The sequence below is a fragment of the Chionomys nivalis genome, chromosome 1, assembly GCF_950005125.1.
Source record: "Chionomys nivalis chromosome 1, mChiNiv1.1, whole genome shotgun sequence".
Classification (NCBI taxonomy): Eukaryota; Metazoa; Chordata; class Mammalia; order Rodentia; family Cricetidae; genus Chionomys; species Chionomys nivalis.
Genome location: NC_080086.1, coordinates 33,641,842 through 33,666,952, shown reverse-complemented (window position 1 = coordinate 33,666,952; position 25,111 = coordinate 33,641,842). Strand labels below are relative to the sequence as shown.

Below are 25,111 nucleotides of genomic sequence, written 5' to 3'. Positions count from 1 at the left end.
GAGAAGGAGGAGACTGTGTTGATTCCATATGCTAAAGCCCCATTTGAGCCACCCTGGGGGTCTCCACAGATCTGGCGTGGTATGCTATCTCACAGTTCCGAACCCCAGTCACCACTGAGAAGTGTAGAACAGCTGACCAACGGATACCCTGAGTTCTCTACCAGGACCACGGCTATTAGGAGTCCTCTGGCAGGTCCATCCATCTGTAGACCTCTAGCTGAGAAGCTCAGAACAGGTCAGTGGCCATGAGAGGAGGCAGAAAGTGTGGGGTCTGGGAGGGAGGGATGATGGGGGTCGTGTCAGAGGCAGTTTCCTCTGGTCCACTGTCACTGTCATCACCCAGGCCTTCAGTGAGGGACGGGATGATTCTGACCACACTGTCTTCAAAGTGAACCTGCTTCTTCTTGGCCAAGGAGTCAGTTGGCTCCAGCGCCAGTTCCATTAGGGTACCTTGGGGTTGCAGGACATGGGGCTTCTTGGTGCCCTTCAGGATGCTCTTCATGTGGATGAAGAAGGAGCCAGGCCCCTCTTTGAGAGCCCCATGGAAAGTGTAAGTTTGCTCCGTGTCCCCAGAGCCTGTGGTGCTCATGGTGCTGCTGGAGGGGTCTGTGTACTGCTCTGTGGGGGCCAGTGCCTCTGGGGAAGCCTTTCTTTTCTTCCGTTTGCTCAGCAGGAAGTAGGCCAGGCCAGTGATGATAAGCATGGAGCCTGGAAGAGATCTGAGAGGTCAAGATACTGTACAGACATGTCATGGAGGAAAACTAGAGGCCTGGGAAGCCTTTCTCTCCACAGTGCCACTGCAGTACCGTGTTGTACAGCCATGATCAGTACCCCAGTAGGTCCAGCCTTCAAACACCCACATCAGACTCAGGCTGGCAAGATGACATGGCAGGGTTAAAAGGTTAAAATAGGTCCAGTGCTTTGGGGCCAGGGTACCAAAGAGGGCTCTGTCTGCCTTTTTAGGGATCTTTCTGATCCCTGTGCCCCAAGTTCCCTTCATATGGAGAGGTGGTCCTGATACTCACTGCCTGAATAACATCACTGCTTTCAGCTTCACACTTGGGAATCAATGGGACAAGGCATGCAAAGACTTTCCTAGATACAGATGCTGGTGTGGATACTGACTCTGTTGGTTTTCTTCTCACTCCTAGGGATGTGGAGATTCCCTAATTGCCACCCAGCAATCTTGGAGAGATGTGAATCTCTCATCTGCACTAGTACAGAAAATACTGGCCATGGCTCACCCGTGCTACCCTGAGGACTCTCTGCAGTGGTCTCCTGCAAGGAACACAGCAGCCCACCTATGGGAATCCAGGAACCTGACTGCCAGTGCCCACCAGTCCCGGAAACTCCTAGAACTCCTAAGTCTGCCTCTTCAGGGAGCAGGGCTTGGGGCTCTCTCAATGTCAGGGTGAATCCTCCAATGACTTTCTTCAGGGGCCATGGCACACATGCTAAGAAGACAGTTCAGTCTCCTCTGGTTTAGTCTAGGGAGTTTTTCAGTATTTCAGATGGGCTGTGGGAGGGGCACAGTGCTCATATAAATAAGGAGGAATGAAGAGGAAAGTTGTAGAAAAGAAGGCAAGAGACAGGTGCAGAGGTGAGGACGCCAGGTCTGGGGTTAGAAACTGAGTCACCATGCAAGGCACTAGGAGGAGGAACAGGAGATAAGGCTGACATGCTGTTTAAGGGGGTCCCACAAAGAGTGCCTTCCCAGAGTTTGGAGCTTAGAGCTGAATGGGTCAGTACTGGGGAGATGTGGGAGGGACTGGGCCGAGGAGTAACATCCATTCTTCGAAAGTGGTCAGTGAGAAGACAACCCACGGTCCCATCAAGTATTCAACCTCAAGATGGTGGTGTATAGGAGGGCTGAACCCCAGGATGTCCCTGATGCTTGCTCAGCACAGTGGACATCTGATAGTCATTCTTACATCTTGGGTCAGAGAGGGCAGAGAGGCTGGTGGAGGCTCTGGGAGACAGGACCTATCCTCCTGCTTAGATCACCTCTTCTACTACCTTTGGCGCTCCTACCTGGAATGGTCACATGCCAGACCAGAACAGGGTGGAGGAAGCAGGCCACAGACAGCAGCGTGTAGGCTAGGAACTTCTGGAAGCAGCCCAGCCAGTGGGCCTTCTCCCTTGCTCTGTGTGCCAGAGACCCCGGCTGACACCTGGGGGAGGGGATCAGGGTTAGCAAGGTTAGTAGAAATTATTCCAGGAAAGTCTCCAGCTCCACAGAAGACTATGGGAGCCTGGGGTGGAAGTGAGGGGGCAGGGGTGCAGGCTGAACCCTGCCGTGTCCAGCTCCACAGAAGGCTGTGGGAGCCTGGGACTGGGTTGGGGGGCGGGTGGCTGAGCCCTACAGTGTCCAGCCCCACAGAAGGCTAAGGGAGCCTGGGGCCGAGCCCTGCAGTGTCTACAACCTCTATGTGGCCCCTGCCTGAGTATCTGAGGGGTTGGAGCCACAGAAGCGCAGGGTCCTCACTGTGGATTCTGTGGTTAGAGAGCTTGAGTCATTCCAGAGGGTCCATAGGGTTTCTACATGGCTTCCCTGGCCCTTGTTTTTAGCTGTGGTTTTGGTCAAGAGGAAAGTAAACTTGATGGAAGTCTCAGGAGTTTTTTTGAAAGTCTTCAGTGGACAGTAATGGTGTGCAGTGCAAGAACCATGCTCCCGGAACCACTGTAGGGATGGAACACTACACAGAGAACAGGCAGTCTGGGGTTCAGCTGCACCATGCTTGCTGAACTTTGCCAGCCCCCGGGGCAGAATTGGCCTAGAAAATCTTCATTTTTTTTTTCCTGACACCCAGGAACCACCCAGGGTGAAAGCAGAGCCCTGATAGACTGAGCAGATGTTTCAGGGGTCCTGTTCTCAGGTTTCAAAGACAATGCCTGTCTTCTGACGTGAAGGGGCCACTGCCACTAGGACCATGCCTAGAACAGCTCTTTGGTGCCCTCTGCTGTCTGTCTGTGGGTGTATGTGTCTGTGTGTTCACATACATACAAACAGGCAAGTCTTTGTGTAGTGGGAGATGGTGCAGAGAGGATTCTGGGACTAAAACATGCTTGCAATGTCAAGAATCCTTTGAGGCAGAAATCAGAAGGGGGCACTATCACCCAAGGGCTAAGCCTAGGAAGCAGCTAGTGGCTCTCCACCACGCAAGGTCCTAGGTCTGGCTAGCTCTCTCTGAGGTCTGGCTTTCACTGACCGGTTGGAGACGGGACTACGTGGGCTCTGCTACCCACAGTCCAGGTTCTGAGCCCTTACCACACTGAGGCCAGGGCCACACAGTGAGCACCGGATGGAAAGCAGTAGGGTCTTTGTGGTTTGAGTGATGGAAAAGCCAGTTCTTACACACTGCCCTGTTCCCCAGAAGCTGGGCCTCCTGCGGGGCCCTCCACCTGTAGTGGACACCATGGACACAGGCCCAGAAATGGAATGTCCTGGAGTAGGGAAAGCTGACTTGGTCAGGGAGTCTGGTGAGAGGCAGACCCTGACTGGATCCATCCAGCTGAACACAGCAGAAAGCCAGTGACTGTGGGGCTTGCTGCTTCTGGAAGGATAACCAGTCCACAGTGGCCTCAGGAGCAGGGCAACCTCAGCCGTGACTCCGTAGGTGAGGTATCTATCTGGGGCGGGGGCAGGAAGAGTTGCAAAGGCCACTTCTGGAGGGTACTTACTTAAAGCAGATGGCCAACAGTTGAGCCACAAAGTAGGTCCCTTCACACACAGAGATGGTGACGCCTGTAAACCTGTGGATTAAAAAAAGGATGAGAAGATAAGTGGATTTATCAAGAGTGTCGTTGTGGTTCCTCTGATCCCAGACATCTCCACTGACACAGTGACCATGACCTCACCCCCATATATTCATCTTTACCAAACATCCATAGTACTGCCTGGATGGCATGCGGGTCTGTCCTGGAGTGACTGAAGCTAGGAGGCAGGGGGGAGGAAGAAGCAGAGGCCTGCAGGCAAGGTGTCGTGTGCTCAGTATTTTGAGTGACATTGGTGGCCTAACCTTGAAGTTGAACACTGTTCTCAAGCTACAGTCATCTAGGAAGAGGGACCTCAATTGAGAAGATGCCCCCATCAGATTAGACTGTAGGCAAGTCTGTGGGCATTTTCTAGATTAGTGATTGACATGGAAGGGCCCAGCCCACTGTGGGTGGTGTCACTCCCGGGGCAGGTGGCCCTGGTTGTATAAGAAAGCAAACTGAGCAAGCCATGGAGAACAAGCCAGCAAGCAGCACCCCTCCATGGCCTCTGCTTCAGTTCCTGCCTCGACTTCGCTTCATGATGGATTTCAATGTGAAGTGTAAGCTAGATATACCCTTTCCTCCGCAAGCTGTTTTGGTTATGGCTTTTATCACAGCATGAGAAAGCAAACTAGGGTAGTTCTGATGAAGAGCCCTCTTTTCTGTCTTTTTTCTCCAACTGCCCACCCACCAAGAGCAGCTGGGAGCCTTCCTTAAATACCTTTAGGTTGATTTCTACTCTCTCTGGCCTCATGCAGCTTCAAGGGCTCCTCCCTTGGCCTTCCTGACTCAGTGGTCTGCTTCTCCTCTTCCTCCACCATCACTGGGCTGCCAAGGGTTCTGGGACACACTGATCTGAAGATGTTTGCCCTGCTGCAGACATTCTAAAACCAGAATCTCCTGGGACATATGTGAAATTACAGGCTTCTGCCTAGCTTCTTAATTTCATGTATCAGTATTCTTGTGAATAGAATTTCAATTTTTATTTGAAAGAGCACTCCTAGCCCATAGAATTGAAATGGCATATCATTAAATTTCTTTGTAAGTAATACCCTACATTGTCCTGAGTATACAGAAAGTTAGCACGTACCATGGGGCGTTTGCATAAGCTAGCCCTTCTCGGTGGCCCACCTCCCTCTGACGTCTGTTTGGTGAACTCTTGTTTCACAGTGGCCAGAGTCACTAGTTTATGAACTTCTAAAGGGCTTCTCTGCATGGTTACCACGTGAGACCTGGCCCACCCCAGGCAGGACTTACAGGAGAGTGCTCTGTGAATACCCACCACAGTGAAAGCTAGCGAGAGTAGATGTGACAGGGAGCTCAGGACCTCTGTCTCCTTAGAGTCACAGGTCCTGCTTCTGCTACTGATCAGCTGTGTGAATGTAGGTAGAAACTTGGCCTTCTCGTGACTCAGTTTCTCACCTATAAACCGATGGTAACTATAAGGCTTCATCAAACAGTTATGAATTAAATGAGTGGATGTCTACAAGCCCTGTGGGGTTGGGCTTGGACTGCAGCTGGCTGTTTTTCCCCCTCTCTCTGATTATGGTAATTGATCTCTGCTTTCTCCTGCTCTCCAAATGCTCCCAGTGTCTCCCCGATTCCTACCCCTTAGCTTTGAAATGATAAGAATATAATGATCAAAATGTGCCAATCATACTCCTAGAAGCCTTACAGAAACCAGAAGTTATAATAACGTCAGTTATGGATGATAAAACTGAGGACAAGACCCTTGCCCAGGGCTACACAGCTCATCAGTGCAGGTGCGAGATGGGAAACCCCCAAACTTTGGAGACTGTGTGACTAAGAAGCACAGGTCAGGGAGGGGAAGGAAAGGGCAGAAGATGCAGTCTGAGATGGGGTGGGCAGAGAGAGGCTATGGATTTGTTCTGGGACTGCTGGGACACAGATGTATCCTCTGGCATTGGAGGGAACTGCTGGCAGCCAGGAATTGCAGAGGTGCTGAGTCATATACCCAAAGACACCCCCCCAACTCCCTCACCACTTGTGACACTGCACAGTCATTTCTTTCCTGCTAGGGTTATTGGTAGGCACAGCTGGTGGTGGAGAGGTAGGGTCAGCTTGGCAGGCAGAGTCTAGTGTCTGAACAAGGGACCTGCTGCTCACTAGCCCAGTGATAGGTTGACTGCTTAGACCTGAGTTTGACCACCTCTACAACTAGGCCAATGTGCACATCACTTATAATGCTAAATGACAGCATACAAATAAGACAGTGAACTGTACTTGTCATGCAGGGATATATACACATACATATATATATCAACATATATATACACACACACCCTAATATATATCTATGACTAGAGAATGTATATGTGTATGTATGTATGCATGCATGTATTGGTGTTTGCTGAATAAGAAAGTGATTATATAGATGCCTGGATATGTGAATTGTGGATAGACGGGTATATGATGCATAGAGTTGGTGGATAATAGATAGATGGATGGGTGTGTGGCTAGATGGGTGGGATGGATGGATGAATATGTGGATGTATGTATGTATGTATGTATGGACAGATGTATGGATGGATGATCGGATGGATGGGTGGATAGATGGACAGATAGATGGATGAATGGATGGTTGGATGGATGGATAGATGGACAGATGGATGGATGTATGGATACATGGATGATAGATGGACAGATGGATGGATGGATAGTTGGATGGATAGATGAATAGACGGGGGAATAAGTGTTTGGGTGAGTGAGTGAGTAGGCAAGCCTGTAGATGAATGAATGGGTAGGGGGAAAGGTTGGTGGGTGATTGGATGGATGGATAGATGGATGAGTGATTTGATGAGTGATAGGCGTACTGGTACATGGGTGCATTAGTGGGTAGAGTGTATGGATGAGATAGATTCACGGGTGATGGATGGGTGAATGTGTGGTAGGGCAGGCAGATGCATGAGTGAGTGTATGGGAGGATGTTGGCTGATTTATGGGGTCTTTTCAAACCAGGACTTAGAAACTTCGGTGGCTCCATCTCTGGGCTGGGGTGGTATTAGCATGGGAAGTGGATTGCTCTGTATTTCTCTGAGTAGTGGACAGACATGGGGTGAGCTGGAACAGATCACGCAGGCAGGGAGAGCACAGGTGTGTATACTCACAGCAGATAGAAGGCCAGGCTCTTAAACTGCCCCCGGAGGAAGGTCTCTGTGCCCACTCCGATCAACACTGCAGGGGAAGAGAGAAGGGAGAGCAGGTCTGGGTTTACTACTCCAAGGCATTGTCCTTCGGGTGCTCTCGACTGAGACACGAGTTTCCTCCTGAGGTCTCAGGACCAGAATGGTTCCCTTCCATGTGTGCTGACAGGTGTGGCTAGGCAAAGAGAGCAGGAAGATTTCTGGGTGATCCCTGAAAACTCCAGGAAAAGCCTGGAGAACTCTCCGCCCTATTACATAGAAGTCACTGTCCGTGTGCTCCAGAGACTGCCTAAACTAAGGGCAGCAGTCCTTCAGGTGCATGACTATTCTCTGATGACTTCCGATACTCTTGCCATTCTGGCCCAGGCCAGGGTATGTGTTTCGTGCCTCGCCATGGGTGAAAGTTGTCTAAATTCCACTCTCTTGCTGGGATCTCCGAGCTTGCGGTTGGTATGTGGCATCCACAAACATAAAATTGTCACCTAAAATTCAGAAGGTGTTCAGCCTAGAGTTAAGAAAGTATTTGTTCTGAAGGTGGCTCTCATAATCAAGAAAGTACACTCAGAATTTAAGGGGATGCTTACTGTGAGTTTAGGGTGATGTTTACTCCCATGTTGGCCTGAGCCCTCTGAGCCTATACAGAGTGACAGAGGGTAATGCACAACACATATTGAGAAGGATGGGACTGTGGGGCTACTTTATACTAACAAGGCTTCAAGAAGGACCTGAGATAGGAAAACCAATGAGCAATGCCAGGGAATGGCAAGGGCTCTTGGTCCACAGTGAGTATATGCATTAACGGAGTAAACTATGGAAACAGTCACATTCTCTCTTAAGAGGGCTGATAAGGATAGACTAGCTCTCATCATAGTTCCATTAGTCACTGTCTATGTCCTCACCACACTCTGTCGGGTGTTAAAACCGAATACCTGTCGCCACCATGACACCTGCTGCTTGCTTTTTCCATAACAGGGCACAGGTGTTGAACCAGTTGGTATACATTTATCCGGATAATAAGGTTCGCTAACACATAGGAAGTTGCAAAAGATTCCAAGCTTGGCCTGGAGGCTCCCTGTGGGCTCAGGTTCATGCAATAGACACAGGAGAGCCAGAGTTGAGAAACAGCATGGTTTCTGGTGGTAGAAACTTCTGGACACTCAGTTGGAAGAGATTTCAAGGAAACCTTGGTGTTTATTGATTAATTCTAGAGTAAATCTAGGGCCTCGCATGTGCTAGGCAAACTCTTGGTCACTGGCCTACAGTCTCAGATCCCTAAGAGATTCTTTAAATATGACCCACAGGTGAAAGACACATTTGAGGTGTCTGCTTTGGCTTTGGCTCAGTAACAGTTCCCGGGAACAGATGGCAGTCATGCCCCTGGCCCTGTGCACCTCTTGGTATCCACACCTCTCATTACATGATTTAGCCATCTCTTGTCTGTAGCAGAGGATTGTCTCTCTCTGACTCAGGGCTCAACAACATGACTTTCTTTGAGCAATGGACGTGAGAGACCTAGGGAACAGAACTGCCTTATCATCCCAGTCAAGGCCAGTATAGACAAGCTACCTGGCTGTCTGGCCTCCAGGCAGACACGCCTAGGTAGCCAGCACTAACAGAGCAGCCTAGACAACTCACCAGGATGGGAAAACACCTAAAGCTTACTATTGTATCCTGCTGAGATATTCAGATGTTTGAGGACCTCATTTAAGCAAGACAACGTGTGCACTTTCAGTGACAGATCTAGTGATTCATACTTGGCCTCTAACAAATTGCACATGTTTATAGTGCAGTCTGATAAGCACTGACATATGTCTCCACTCATGAAAGCATCACTACATGAAGACAATGGGCATCATTATTCCTGGAAGACTCCAGGTATCACATCAGTGAAATCTTACCTTCTCTTTCCTTGGTCCACCTCTAAGCAGCTAGTGATCTATCACTAGAGATTAATTTATATTTCCCATGAGTTAAGATAAATAACATTGAATAGTATGTCCTCATGTTTGGCTATTGTTACATTTCCAGAGTTATTTCCAGATTCATTTTTGTTGTAGTGTGCATAGGCAGTTTGGGCCAATCTATGCCTGACTGGTATTGCAGACGAGTGGGGATACACCTCACTTTGCTTATAATTCACACACCGATAGACAGTATGGTTGCTTCTAGTCTTTAGGTATTAAGAATTTAGCTTCTAAAGTGTTTCTGTATAGTCTTTGCATGGCTATGTGCTTTTGCTTCTCTTGGGAGCAGAATAACCAGATCATATGGCAGTTGCATGTACAGGTTTTGAAGAAACTGTCAAACTGTTTCAAAGTGGGTTCACTGTTTGCATTCCCACTAGTGCATGAGAATTTGGCAGCCTTGTCAATGATCCAGTCTTTTTAATTCTAGTCAACCTAATATACATGCATGGTTTCTCACTGTGATACGGATTTACATTTCTCCAAGGACTAATGATGTGGAATGTCTTTTCATGTTTGATATCAGTTGTATTTTGTCTTGGCTTCCAATACTATATTTTAAAAGGAAATGTTTTAAAATTTTGATGGGATCTAATCAGAAGAATTTTATTAATTCTTTTACTATGGACTAAACTTTTGATATTGAACTAGACAATCTCAGCCTAACTCAACACAGAGATTTTATCCTATTGTCTAATAAGAGTTTTATTGTTTTAAGATGTGCACTTTAGTCTATAAGTTTTTGCGCTCTTTAAAAAGTTAGATATAAAGTATAGATAGGTGATTTTGTAGAATGGATATTTAATTGTTTACCACGCATTAAAGAGGTACCTCTAATATACGAGTTGCCTTTGTGTTTGTTCACTTGTCCTTGGGAAGCCGTACATTCTGCTTCTCTTCAAGGCTTGACTGTGCTGGCTAGAAATCTGTCCCAGCGCTGACTCTGTGTGGCGAGGCTGCACATCCTTGGCTTGTTCTGACCTCGGGAGAAAAGCCCCTAGTCTAAAACTTTCAGAGCACTGCATGGCTTTTGTGTGTCTGTTTTTAGATGCCCTTTTTCAGCCTTCAAGAAACATACCTATGACTACAGATAAACAGCTCTTTATTTGAAAAGGATGGAAAAGGGCATTCCCAGGAAATGGAACTCAGAAACAAGCAGGCTATTACATTATCGACAAAATGGACTTTGAACCCAAACTAATCATAAGAGGTAAGGAGGGATAGATAGTTTATACTTATTAAAGGAAAACCCCCAATAACAGGATATTATGATATGAAACATATATGCCTTGAATAAACATTTTTCTTAAAAGAAATACTATTCAATTTAAAAATCACAATTTGACTCCAACAGAATGATAGTAGGTGATTTCAGTATCTCAGTTTCACAAACAGACAAGTCATCTGGGAACAAAACTAAATAAATAATAAATAGAGAATAAAGAATTTGGGGAGCAAGTGACTTGATAAACCAAAAGGACATAATGTCTATCTATAGAAGATCCCATCTGAAGCCTTAATATTATAGAATCCCCTCAGTAGACCAAGGAATTTTCTACAAAATAAACTACACATTAGACCACAAAACAAGTCTCAACAAATACAGGAAAACTGAAATTACACCCTGGTTATTATTTGACAACCATGGATGCTGGATACTAAAATGAGAAGAAATGACAGAAAGTACACAAACTCATTTAAGCTAAAGAACACACTACTGAATCAAAATTGGGCTAAGGAAGGCAGCAAGAGGGAAATGAAAAATGCCTAGGACTGAATGAAAACAAAAAAGCAACATATGAAAATCCGTGGAGCACAATGCAGGCAATCATAAGAAAGTTTATAGCATCATGTGTCTACATAACAATTTTAGAGAGATCTCAAATTATTAACTTAATAATGTACCTGAAGCCTTTGAAAAACAAGAACAATTAATATTCCAAAGCAATAGATTGGAAGAGATAATCAAAACCAGGAATGAAATTAATAAAACAAATGATTAAAGCAATACAAAGAATCAATGAAATGAAGAGTTTGACAAACCTTTGGCCAAAGTAACTAAAAGAAAAGAAACTAACAAAACTAACCTAAAGAAAGAGGGGGGCTAACTTAATCAAGTTAGAGAAAAATGGAGATATTACAACAGAACTGAGGAAATTAACAGACTTATAAAGGACATACTTTAAAAATTTATATTTTACCAAACTGAGCAAAATCTTTAAAAATGGATGAGTTTCTAGATATATGTGATGTACCAAAGTTTGTAGTGGCATTTCACTTGGATTTTAATACATAAGCTTTCCTGGGGATCAGGAAGGTAAGACAGCCATGCTGGCCAGCCTTAGGGACCAGCTAGTAATGACAAACACATTTAATCCCAGTAGCCACACTAGTTGCCATAGAAACTGGGTGATGCATGACTTTAATCCCAGTGGTGCACACCTTTAATCCCAGCCCCAGAGAAGATTATAAGATGAGAGGAGACAGTTCTCAGACACAGTCTCATTCTGAAATTTCTGGAGGCAGGATCGCCAGTTCAGACTGAGGTTGAGGTAAAAGCTAGTGGCTGCCTGTTTTGCTTTTCAGATCTTCAGGTTGAACCCCAATTTCAGTCTCTGAGGTTTTTATTAATCGTGCTTCAAACATTAAGCCAAGATGAAGCTAATAATCTCAGTGAATTTATAATATCCAGTGAACTACAAGAAGTAATTGAAAGCCTTCCAAATTAAAAAAAAAAATGTTCAGGGCCAGAAGGACTCAATGTAGAATTCTACCAGACTTTCAAACACCAATATTTCTCAAACTATCTCACAAAATATAAAAAGAAGGAAAATTACCAAATTCTTTTTAGGAAGCCAATATTACCCTGATATCAAAATTAGACAACTACCAAGAAAATTATAGGCCTGTATTTTTGATGAACATAGATGCAAAAATTCTCAACAAAATGCTTACAAACTGAAGTCAAGTACATATGAAAAAGATTATCCACAGTGGTCAAGCCTGACTAATTCCAAAGACTCAGGGATGGATCAATATACATAAATCAATAAACATAACCCATCACATCATCTTAAATAAAGAAAATCTCAAGTATTTCACAAAATTGGGAAAAGACATAAATGTCCACTCACCCTGCTCTGTTCAGTACAGTGCTTGAAGCATTAGCAAAAGCATTAAGAATAAATAACGGAGATAAAAGTGGTATAACTAGAAAAAAAGAAGTTAAATAATCTTTATTTGCAAATGCCATGATTCTATAAATAAATGACCCTAAATATTCCACCAGAAGTCCATTATAGTGAAAAATACATTCAGCAAAGTTAATTACAAAACCAAAGCACAAGGCAGTAGCCTTTCTAAATACAAATGACAAACACGCAGAAGTAGGAATCAAAGAAACAATACCATTCACATTAGCCCCCCAAAAAAGTCTTGAACTAAATCTAACCGAGGAAGCATTTCTGAAACTTTAAGATGCTGAAAAAACTGAAGAAAACATCAGAAGATGGAAAACTCTTTTACTCTCGTGGATGATAGGTGGTGAAAATATCCATCCTACAAAAGCAATCTACAGATTCAACACAGTTCCCACCAAAACTTCAATTTTTCAGAGAAATTGGAAAAAAGGAAACAACAACAAATTAAACTCATGAATAAAAAAGACCCAGTATAACTCAAACATTTCTGACAAATAACAGCAGCAATCTGCTGGAAACATCACCACCCCAGATTTCAAGTTATTCTACAGAGCTATAATAATAAAACAGCATGATATTCATATAAGAAATATTAATTAAACATTGGAATAGAATTGAGGATCCACATATAACCCACAGTGTTGCAGCCATCTGATTTTTGACAAAGAAATCAATAATACAAATTGGAGAAAAGACAGCATCTTAAACAAATAGTGCTTGTCAAACCGGATAGCTTCATGTGGTTGTTGGTCAGTGAGATTCTACAAGTTCACAAACATTATGTGCTGTTGCCAGTGTTTTTGGTTACCTCTCAGATCCCAAAACTTGATGGCAAGACCCAATTGCTGAAGAGACCTCTTACTTGAGTCATACATAGAACATGGAGAAATCGAGGTTGTACTCACTAGGAAGATACTATTTATCTACCAAAGGAAAAAAGTAAACACAAATTTACCCAGGCCTGATCCCTATGGTCCAAAATATCAACAGGCCTGGTAGGACGTGCTTACTGGTGCAATAGTGTCATAAATATCATGGGAGTAACCAATCGATTTTCTTTTATTTGATTGAAAGTCTGTTCCAAAAGGTGAAACCCATACCTGGCACCATTATTAGGCCAAAGACCTATGGCTAGAGAGATCATAAATCATAAGAAAGAACCTACAAGTATTATATTGATAAACAGACGTAGTATTAAATCAATTCCAATGACCTATTATTATACATACAGATTAAAGAACCTTTCAGCCCTCATCAGGGAAGCTTCTGTTTGCAGCAGATGATGGTCAGCACGGGGACCCACAACTTTCAAAATGCAGAGAGTAGACTGCAGAATGTCTAGCCCTAAAGGTAACACATATACCACACCCCCTCCTCCAAAGGCTTGGGGATCATTGTAGGAGAGCTGTCAGAAAGGGCAAGAGCCAGATATGCCAGTATTTTCTGAACACAGCAGGATAGCTGAACGTAGGAATTCATAGCAGTTGTGGCACTGTGCTCAAGCCAAAAGCAGCCTAAATCCAGGCTTGGAGAGGGGAGTTGGGCAAGGAGTTCCACTCCAAGCCTAGGAGTTCTTGACAATTCTTAGTTTCTGATAGAGGAAGGGTCAGTTTTCTCTGAAAGTGTAGCCCCTGATAGTCAACAATGCTCCAGCTGAAGGCCATAGCCATGCGAATGATTTAGGGAACACAAATTGACCTTAGCTGGGGTTGGAAGCACACGAAGTTGCACGGGAAGGGATAGGGCAGTAGATCTGAGAAAAGTTAAGGGTAGGGAGGTAAAGATAACCAAAACACTTTGAAATTCTCGAAGGTAAAATAATCATAAAAATTTTCTAAGAATTAACAGGGGCAGCCCAAATAACAGATGGCCAACTATAAATTAATGAGTTAAAGGCGAAAACAACCTGCATTTCTACAGAAGCTTTCACTTGGTTATGACATATTATCCTTCTCATATATTCTTATTTTGTTTGCTACAGTTGTTCAGAATGGTTGCTTCTGTGCTGATGTAGGGATCGGTCTCCAGTTTTCTTATAACATCTTTAATTCGGGTGTCCATCTTCTAGCTTACTTTCTGTTGCTGTTCTAAAAGCAAGAGTCAAAAGAAGCTCGAGGGGAGAAAAGGGTTTATTTTACCTTACAGCTTCCATCCCATCACTGAGAGGAGCTCACGCAGGAAGTGAAGCAGGGACCGCAGAAGAAGCTGTTGACTGACTTGATTTTAGGCTCACAATCAGCTCTTTTTTATATGACCAGGCCCACCTGCCAGGGGATGGCAAAATCCATAGTAGGATGGATTCTCCTACATCTATTACAATCAAGAAAATACCCCCAAAGTCAGGTGGTGGTGGTGCACACTTTTAATCCCAGCTCTTGGGAGGCAGAGACAGGTGGATATCTGTGAGTTCAAGGCCAGCCTGCTTTACAGAGTGAGTTCCAGAACAACTAAGGCTACACAAGGAAATACTGTCTCAAAACAAACAAACAAACAGAATGCAAACCAAACCAAAGCAAACAAACCAAAATGGCCCTGCAGATGTGTCCACTGGCCCATCTGGTAGAGGCACTGTCTCGCTCCCTCTTTCCAGGTGTGTCACATTGACAGCTGAGATTAGTAGTCACATCGTAAGTGGCAATTCTATAACGTGAGTTGAAAAATCACTCCCGCCTTTCAAATTTCTGTAGGAAGTGTTGGCAGAGTTCTCCCATGAAGGTATCTGGGCTGATGTGTCAGTTTTTGGAGATGAGACTGCTGTGTGAGACCCTGTGTGATTCCTCAGTACTTCTGAGGAAATTGTCTCCCACTAGAACACCATCTTCCTTGTGAGGACTCAGAAGCCTTTTCTTCTTGGTCTTGGCTAGGAATACTCAAGGTTTTATACACTTCCCATTTATTCTCAGCATTAAAAGAAAATATGTACATTTTCTCTCCAAGTGACAGTTCTCGTGGTGCTACAAAAGATGATCGTGGGTCCACAGCAGAGACGTCATCTTCTTCATCTGACCTTCACCTAATGGGGACTGTCTTAGTTAGGATTCATATTGCCGTGAAGAGACACCATGAGCACAGCAGCTCTTACGAAGGAAAACATTTAAATGGGGCTGGCTTACAGTTTCAGAGGTGTAGTCCCTTATCATCATGGCAGGAAACATGGCAGCATGCAGGCGGACATGGTGCTGGAGAAGGAGCTGAGAGTTCTATATCTTGATATGCAGGCAATAGGAAGTGACCAGTCTACAACACTGGGCACAGCTTGAACACATGAGACCTCAAAGCCTACCCCCACAGTGACACACTTTCTCCAACAGGCCACACCTCCTACTCGTGCCACTTCCTAGATGCCGAGCATTCAGACACACGAGTCCATGGGGGTCATTGCTCAAACCGCCACAGGGATGTAACCCAGGAGAGCCACTGTCAAGATTAGTGCGGAAGGTCTTCCAAAACCCAAAACAGAATACCATACGATCTATTCAGATACACCACTGCTGGGTCTACACGCAAAGACACTCACAGAAACTAAGTTAACATATCACAGAAGTACCTGTCCACACAATTACTAATTACTGAACTATTCACAGAAGCCAAGATAAGAAATCAACCTAGGTGTCCATCATAGATGAACAAATAAAGAAAATTTGATACAAATACACAATGGATTTTTTTTTTTCGAGACAGGGTTTCTCTGTGGCTTTGGAGCCTGTCCTGGAACTAGCTCTGTAGACCAGGCTGGTCTCGAATTCACAGAGATCCACCTGCCTCTGCCTCCCGAGTGCTGGGATTAAAGGCGTGCGCCACCATCGCCTGGCTTGGATTTTTTTTTTTTTTTTTAGTCTCAAAGAAGAATTACTTGTGTCATTTGTTGGTGACTATAATGTTAAGATAAATAAGCCAGGCTTAAAAAGAGAACTAGATTGTCTTTCATATGGGGATAACACACACACACACACACACACACACACACGCACACACGCACGCACGCACGCACACACGTGCTCACGCTCCCATGTACATGCACAGTATGAAAATAGAAGGAGAACAATATGAAGAAAGGTAGGGATCTAGGACAGAGAAGAGAAAACAAGAGAGACTAATAAGCAGATGGATACAAAGTATATGATATATAAATATGTGTGTGTATGTATGTATAATTGTTATGATGAAACCACCATTTTTTAGCAATGAATATATACAAAGGAGATAAAAAGAACTGTAAACCCATGAAAAATAGATCAGAACTACAGTCTTCTTTCTGATTTGTACACTGCACATGGAATAGAAATAGCTACACTTGGGGGGAGGGGGCAGGAGGAACACACGCCTGTAATCCCAGCACTAGAGGAGGGGAGGATTGAGTCAAGTGATTGCCAGAAATTCAAGTCCAGCTCAAGCTACAGTGAGTTCCAGGACTACAGAGTGAGATCCTTTCTCCAATCCAGTCACCACCTCAGCTCACATACGATGGGTCTGGTACAGCGGGATCAGGGCTTTTAAAGCCCATCTAACCCCTCCGTCATAGTCTACTGGGGTCCCTTGTTGCCTGTTTCTTTCCTTTGATTTGTCCTCCTCCGTCAAGAGGGGCTCATTGATCACAGACCTTGTTTCCTGAACAGGCTTCTGGAGTTGCCTGCTCTGAGTTCCAAACCACAGCAACAGTTTTCTCTTTGAGTCATTGCTTTACCAAAGTCTCAGGGTAGAACCAATGACTGTTGCTGTTCTGTAGACAGGGAACTGGAGATTAAAGAGTTTATGTGGGAAGGGAGGTGCAGGTCACAAAAGCATGAGGTGGTGGAATGTGTTTACTAGCTGCCTCCCTGGTCAGATCACACGCAGTGCCCTGGGGTGGAGGTCTCGGCTCCTTCATGTATGGGTACATAGTGCATAAGATGGAAAGAGCAAATTTTTGCAGAGGAATAAATCATGAGCAGCTTTCCATATTCCAATTCTTAACCTAGAAGACCCAAGTATGAAGAATAAAGAAAGAAACATTTGACCCAAGTCCTGTTGCGAGGCAGGAGAGAAGAAAAGAGGCAGGGAGAATATTCATCAAGATCATCAGACCAGAAAAGAAAGGGGTTCATTTGGAAAAAATCAGAAAGCCATTTTAACCTCACTGGGACAAAAATCCCCTGCGGACATGTTGGAGTACATGATTTCTTCAAAGGCAGGAGGTGGTCATGCGGATCTGCATTTAAAGATGCTTGAAATTAGTATGCAGTGGCGATGGGGAGTCTGGAGAGATGGCTCAGCAGCCAGGAACACTGAAGCTCTTGCAGGGGACCAGGGGTCGAATTCTCAGCATGCACACAGTGCCTTACAGAAGAAGATGTGATACCCTCTTCTGACCTCTACAGGGACCAGACACACATGTGGTGACCAGAAGAGGATGTGATACCCTCTTCTGACCTCCACAGGGACCAGACACACATGTGGTGACCAGACATACATGCAAAGCAAAATATTCATACAATAAAAGTAAATAAATATGCAAAATTAGAAAAAATAACATGCAGGGCCCTAGACAGTTACTTAGAAAACTTTTAGTTTTTTTGAATGCTTTGACCAAGACTGGGTAGATAGATTTCTAGCATAAACCTTGTACCCATTAAGAAACGAGACCACCTGGGACTTAAATGCTACTTTTGTCCTGATCTATATTTGTGAGTCTTTTGTATATGTGAAGGGTATATAGTAAGGAATGCTGCTGATTAGAATGTGGTTGTGTCTATTAAATAGAGAAGCAGGTTAATGGGTCATAACAAAACAAACAAACAAACAAACAAAAGAAGCCTTAAGTGAGCCCCAGAGTGACTCATAGCACCTTATTTGGGAGAAACAGGACTTTTGTTTCACAAGCAAGTTGCCCACAACAGCTTTGCTCAGGTACCATCTCGCTCCTTACGCTGGTCTGCTGTGTCCAGTCCTTAGAAGACCCTGCCTTGTTGCAGTGATGTGGGAATGTCATCTATCTGTTGCTTTCATTGGTTAATTAATAAAGAAAACTGCTTGGCCTGATAGGACAGAAAATTAGGTAGACAGAGTAAACAGAACAGAATGCTGGGAGAAAGAAGCCGAGTCAGGCAGTCACCATGATTCTCCCACCAGACACAGACACAGGTTAAGATCCTCCCTGGTAAGCCACCAGCTCGTGGTGCTACCCAGATTATTAGAAATGGGTTAATCAAAGATGTGAGAATTAGCCAATAAGAGGCTAGAACTAATGGGCCAAGCAGTATTTAAAAGAATACAATTTCCGTGTAATTATTTCGGGTATAAAGCTAGCCGTGTGAGAGCTGGGTGGTGGGAAGCGGCCTGCAGCTCCTCACTACATTGCAGTGTGCCTGGGTAAACTGGACCTCTGACAAACCAACAGAACTGTAAGCGTCGGTTTCCCCACTAAATTCAGCATGACGGTCTTCAGGCATTCATGGGGTAGGCAAGATAGTAACTTTGTAGTATGGATAATATGTTCCTCTGGACATCTAAGGGGGAGGCTCTACTATGATATGCCTTTCTGGAAAGATGAGCACACAGGGCCCAAGAATGGACTCAGCTGGAGATCTTTGGGGGTAACCAGATGAATCAGGCATGCAGGTTATTCAGAGCAGAGAACCAGCAGCTTAAATACCAGGATCTTTGGCTTCAGAGAGTACTTGATATACTTGACTGTATTATTTGCTGCAATATAGTCATGCCTGTGACACAGCCCTACCCCCAGACTGAGCCTGTGCACAGTCAGGACTGATCCAAGGTTGATAGTGATGGTGGGGGGCTCTGACTGGGCCTCTCTACTGTTCTTCCTTCCTTCCTTCCTTCCTTCCTTCCTTCCTTCCTTCCTTTCTTTCTTTCTTTCTTTCTTTCTAAAAAAATCCTACATCTTAGAGTCATTAAAATACAGAGAAACATGCCCCTTTGAGATAGAAGTCTGAAATTTGTTGGGAAATAAAACCACAGTATCTTATCTAGAATGCACTACTTGTAAAGCCCAGATCTACCAACTAAGAGAGAAGTCAGGAATGGTGCTGCACTGCTTAGCTGTATCCCGGGCAACTGCAGCAGGACAGCTGGGCTTTCTGGAGGCCACTCCCCTGAGGCTGCCAGTCTGCACACATTCTTGTGGTTCTCCACTCCGTCTCAGGTGCCTGTTCTGAGAGGTGGCACCCGGCTTTTCCCATTCCATTTCCCACATAACACTCTAACTCTGGTTTAGGCAGAGGACCCTGATTCGTGGGGTCTCACGAATAGATACCCATCAGCTGGACTCTGCCTCCCTGCTTCCTTGGAGGAGACTTTGAGCAGAGTGCTTCAATTGACCGTGCCTCAGTTTCCCTACCTGTAAGATAGCTGTGGCGATGAGCACAGTGGGGCCACAGAGGGTAGCATGAGGTTTTGCTCTGAAGACAAGTAGCACAGGTGAAGACCCTAGTTGCCGTTACCCAGAGACTGAAGGAATCAATTAGAGTAGGAATGAGGGAACACTGCCACTTTGAGGTCAGGGTGGGGAGGGAGAAGGTGGGTGGGGAGGTGTGGATGGGGATGGGGGTGGGGGCCAGTGGATAGACTTTTAGCATAAGCCTTCTGTTCTGAGGTAGGCTGGAAGGCCCTAGAAAGTATTGATGATGACATCTCTCCTCCTCCAGGGGACAGATCACTCTTGGGTAAGCCTGTGCCTATTTGTGTGTACTGACAGTCAAGAAAAGGGTTCCTTCCTAGACAAAGGCCCAAAGACATATTCCTCCCCACTCCTTCCCCGAATCCCAGGCCCTAGGGACTGGGCAAAGCATCTGTGCATTGCCTTGGGAACACTTCTCCCTCTCTGGCCTGTGCAGGGCTGGGAGTTGGTGAAGGGTCACTGATGATGCCCCTAGAATAAGTGCTGCAGAAGTTCAAAGGAGAATAGGTTTGCCTTTCTGTCCAAACGCCGGGGACTAATCTTGTGAGCCATTTTCGTGAGGTAGAAGGGTGCCCTGCCCTGCTGAGTCCTGTCCACTTGGTATCTATTTATCAGGTCTTTTCTGAGGCCCAGCTTGTATTAAAAGCAATCACACGATGGGTGTGATGCGGCCACATCTGCAATCCCAGAGACTCAGATAAGGTGACAAATTTGAGGCCAGCCTAAGCTAAATGTAGAGCCTGCCTCCGAACAAAAACTCACCCAAGCAAAACAACTGTTACTAACATATCACCTCCACTGAGTCTCAGGTTCTCATACAGAAAATGTTTGCCATGTTTCAGGGGAATGTGGTGAGAGTCCGCTTTCACCGATGGATACACAGATGTTCCCACATCTGCACAGGGTGGTGAGAGTCCACTTTCACCGATGGATACACAGATGTTCCCACATCTGCACAGGGTGGTGAGAGTCCACTTTCACCGATGGATACACAGATGTTCCCACATCTGCACAGGGTGGGCAGGGCCTCTTGGCCTGTGCACAGTTTTTTAGTGTGTCTGCTTTGTGGGCAGGGTCTTGCAACACATTTTAGCCACAGGGACACTTAGAGGTCAAACTCACACACTGCACTGCACATATAGCCCTCATGCCTTCGAAGGCCAGGGAAGGGCTTTGTAAGATCGTGTTAGAGTAGGATGTATGTGTGTGTGTTGACCAAGAAACACGTGACTGTGCCAAGAGGCAGGATTTTCTCATTTGGAAAATAATCTCAATAGGTACTGTCTGTCTACTGTGGTCTCTTTGCCCTGGGTTGGCTGAAGTGTCTGTCCTGAAAACCACTTGGAGTACAGGGCTTGAGCTCTGTGTCAGCAGCAAAACCCACGACGCTTCATGAAGGGAATTGGGTAGGGGAAGCCGTGTAGTGAGCAGACCTCTCTGCAGGGCATGCCTCAACCACAGCCACAGGAAATGGCTGCGTCGGGAGAGCACCTGGAGCCTGTCTCCAGGATCCACCAAAGAGGCTTCTGAGGTGGAGGCTGCCAACTCCCAGGATCTGCACAGTCCCTGGAGGTGACACCCCGGGAGGCTTTGTTCACATTCCTTCCTAGCAGCTGGGCAGCCCAGGCTGTCTATATACAAAGGCACTTCATATGTCCCACTCCCCTGGAGTTCTGCAAAATGCTGGTCTCTGTTTCAAGTCTCTGTTTCAAGTCTCATTTTTCCTTTAGCAGCAACATTCCTACAATGCGGCCTGGATTTTTCAACAGAGGATTTCAACAAAAGAGGCTTAAGGGAATAAAGAATTTGAAAATCTTATGTACTGGACAGAGGCCCGAAAGCCAGCGATGTCAGGAGAAATCTGAGGTCTGCCAGAGAGCCCCAGAGCCCCCTCTCTAGTGTCTCTCTTGCTCCAGCACTCTGAAGAGCCCAAGGGCTATTCTTTGAAAGCGTGGCCCTAAAGGCAACTGCAGCCTATTTTTAGCCTGGGTCTTGCACCAAAGCCAAGCAGGAGGTTCATCTTCAGCATTAGCAGCGGTCTCTTTGCAGAGATGAAGGCTGCGGTTAAGATGTGCAATATGCCTTGGTGTGCACGCGTGCTGGGGGTGTGGGGTGAAAGGCTGCCCTTAGGTTGAGATACATTAGGCTCAGTAGTCCATTAGAAGGACAGATAGGTGCATCTTAAGCAGCTTCCTGGAAGGATGGAGATAGCTCTGTGTGGGGTATGGCTGTGTTTTAGTTGTGAGATTCCTGGTAGCCTGAAGGGTACAGTGTCTGCATTTAATACTCAGGGTGCAGAGGGAACACAGTGGAGCTGGAGCAGCAGACGATAATACACATTCTCATCACGGAGATGTATTTAGGGTTACCTGGGAGTCTTTGTGATCATTGCCTATATGTAAGATGTGTTGTGGTTTTGAAGGAGGCTAGAACTGCCGTTTCCACCAGGCCTATCTACACAGGTCTGGGCAGATCAATTCTTTTGCCTAGGGACTCAGGGAAGGCTTTGCCCAGTGCTGTTGGGAAAATCCAAGAATCAACATGCAAGCTTCTTGTGTGACCTTGGCAAGGTCACGGTTCTAATCTGAGTTCATTTGCTCTAGCACATAGCAGGAGGGCAGGAATTTGACCCTACCTGCTCTGACTCATAGCTCTGGTGCCAGAAGAGCCCAACCTAGTACCCCAAGAATGATCTGATCCCCACTGACAGTGCAACATATCACAAGGGCATCTACCCAGAACTTCTGTCCACATGTTTTGCTAAGCACTGCATCTGCCAGAACTCAGCAGATCCATCCATCACCATGGTCAGGAAGCCGGTTTCAAAGCTCTACAGGGCTGGACCAAGGTTGTACATGCGTGAGAGGCCTGAGGCTTAACTCATGTGGCTTTAGTTTGAACTGGAGGGGCCTTTCAATTGGGAGAGAATCTCGAGAAAGCTTTCATATAGATGCAAAGAAGGATTTAATGTGTATCTCCTCTTTTTCCCCAAGGGACTTGGTACACTGAGCTAAGGGCTCAGAACACTGCTATTCAGTTCCTCAACATAGATTCTCCCCCTTCTGGATCGATGTTAGGGGCAGAAGTCAATTCTTTGCTAACCACCTGTCATCCCAGTTAACTGAGCAGCTCAGGTGATTTCCCGACCCCTGAATTCCACACATCTACTCCTGTAGATGGCGCATAGCAAAGGGGCTGGTTTTCAACAGTGCCCATGCCAGTAGGGTGTGGGAGGGCCCATGGAAGCCTGCCATCTTCATGCCCTGTGTATCTCCCAAGGACAGAGCTGCCTTGTCAATGCGATCCTCTCTGATTGGATAGGGACCCAGCAAGGTGAACTCAGGTGACCATTTTCGTAACTACACAATAGTACAATTCTCATAGTTTTCTATCCCTTTATACCTTCACCTCCAGTCCCCACCTCAACCTGCTATCCTCATTATCTTCTGAGGGCAGGGAGCAGACCCCTTAGCTCATTCCTGGATGCTGAAGGTTCCCAAGGTCTCACCAGAGTAGGCTGCCATTGAGTCTCAGTACCAGAGCTAAGGCTCACTCTTCTTCACCTGCCAGGGCTTGCTCTGCAGCTGCTTACCCACAGTAGAGGGGTAAAAGAGAAACTCAAGGCCAGATGTGGCCAGATGTGCCCACCACCTCCTGGTTTGAGACCGCTTCTCCAGCAGCCTTCTCTGTTGTGCCTCTCTGACCAAGGCGGTGGTAGATAAGGTAGGATCTTACCTGCAGCAGTGGTGACGCCCAGGAGCCGGCAGGTATATTCCAGCCCAGTCCAGAACACCTGGAGCTTCATGGTGCCCGAGGTGTGAGCAGACTCGCAGAAGGGCAGACTGCAATGATTTCTCTGGATCTGAGATGCTCCGATGCCCCTCACAAGCAGGAGGCTGTAGAGGTTGGCTGGGGCCCCCTGGGCCTCTGGGTTCTGCCTTCCCGATCTAGTTCTTGCTGCCTCAGCCTGGCTGAGGTGTGAACAGGGCTCACCTTCCTAGCTTAGCAGCCTGTGCCCTTGCCAAGTGCTGCTCAGATTAATCATTATCTTGGAAGAATGCTCTCCTTGCTCCACACAGCCCTGGCCGGGGCCTGGAGCTGCTTCAGCCCCAGTGCAGAAGCCTGAGATCATGCCGATTAGGGTTGGGCTGGAGGCAGCCCGGAGCAGGCAATTAACTGTTTCTGGCTGGGAGGAGGAAACAGGAGAGCTAGAGCCCTAGCCCTTCCTTATCAAGCCATGCCAAGAAAGTCACACACCTCACACCTGATTGGGGTCCTCCAGGAGACTGGGCACCTGCAGATCTGGGGTGCGCTAGAGAGATAGAATGGATGTGTTTTTAAATCACCAATGGGAAGAAGTTTTGGAATGAATTCTAGGTTTTTATCCGTCTGTGTGTAGATGGGCTGATAATATTTCCTAATCTGGTAGATTTGAACTCTGACAAGACCCTCTTAGCTCAGATCACAGCATGTAGAGACCTTCTTCAATTTCTTACAAGCATCTGGGAGATGAGATGTGGGAAATCACTGTGTATGCTGTGTGAATAATTAACTGGGTGTGGCCTTGGTAACTGCGGCAGAAAGTAAAGAAGAAATATAACTGAACTGGTGTTCCCCAAACAGAAAAGACCCGAGAGCCCCGCGGACACGCTCAGCCTCTAAGAATGGCCCCTGGTGGACTGCGCTGGTTCTTCCTTTGTAATTGATCTACTGGATTGAACGGTATCATGTTTTGGTCTTCCTGTCAGCTGTTTTCTGAAACCTATTCCTTGTCTGCTCGTGTGGGATGAAAGCAAAAACAAACGGGCAAACTGACCGACCCTAATAATAGCAGAAACCTTAGCGTGTAATTCTGCATCTTTCTCTGCTGTTTAATGAATGGACATATTTTATTATTAAGATTATTATAGTTGGATCATTAACTTATATTCCATTCCACAACCCACCCTGTCTTGTAAGAACCTCTGTGCTCATATGATGCTTAAACTGAGGTGTAGAAATCTATCATTCGGTGCTCATCATATGTGAGACCTTGGGTCCCATCTCTAGTAACACACACACACACACACACACACACACAGAGAGACGGGTGGGGGGGATGGGAGGCACTTCCCGTGTATGGCTTGCTTCTCCTCTGAACAGACTGTTTATTATCAGATTATTTGTGCATTAGTTGAGTATTTTTCTATTCCAACCTTTTTGAAATGTGGTATGTCTTAGCCAGCACACTCCATGTCAGATGCAGGGTAGGGGGTCTCTGTGGTGCACACTGAGTTGATCTGAGGAAGGATCTGGGGCCTGGGCCACAGTAGATCTGTGGCTTACAGCCTTCTTCGAGAACTTCTTGTCCCTAAGGAGACTGGGAAGCCTTGGTCACCCCGCAGCTGTCATTTACCTTCCCCCATCCATAGTGGCTTCTTTTGCTTTGGGTCTCATGCCCCTATGCTCAGAAGACAAGAATTTCTTCCTGGCCTCTGTTGGTGAGGGCAGTTTAGTCCACTGACCATGACCATGGCCTCCCCTTCCCAGTCAATACTTTAGGAATGAGGAGGTGACCCAGTTCTGGGCCAATGGCCGAGAAAGGTCACGTGCTTTGGGGTTCTAGGGGAAGCCACTTACTTCTAACGTGGG

At 46.0% G+C, this 25,111-nt stretch overlaps 1 protein-coding gene across 1 annotated transcript; it reads right to left on the bottom strand.

The window, feature by feature from the left end:
- Nucleotides 1–226: 226 nt before the first annotated feature.
- On the bottom strand, nucleotides 227–23,285 carry Tmem72 (transmembrane protein 72). The gene is made up of 5 exons (XM_057755082.1): nucleotides 23,216–23,285; nucleotides 6,885–6,951; nucleotides 3,682–3,753; nucleotides 2,032–2,171; nucleotides 227–708 (listed from the first exon to the last, which is right to left on the bottom strand). Exons 1-5 carry the CDS (start codon nucleotides 23,283–23,285, stop codon nucleotides 227–229), a joined length of 831 nt encoding a protein of 276 aa, XP_057611065.1.
- Between the last annotated feature and the right edge of the window lie 1,826 nt (nucleotides 23,286–25,111).

Excerpts from the sequence above, each read along its gene's own strand:
- Tmem72 (XM_057755082.1), bottom strand. The coding sequence starts at position 23,285 with ATGAAGCTCCAGGTGTTCTGGACTGGGCTGGAATATACCTGCCGGCTC. Across the intron at positions 2,172-3,681 it reads CTGTTGGCCATCTGCTTTAA|GTGTCAGCCGGGGTCTCTGG; the intron begins GTAAGTACCCTC and ends CCCCTCCCCCAG. Across the intron at positions 709-2,031 it reads CTGGCATGTGACCATTCCAG|GCTCCATGCTTATCATCACT; the intron begins GTAGGAGCGCCA and ends GATCTCTTCCAG.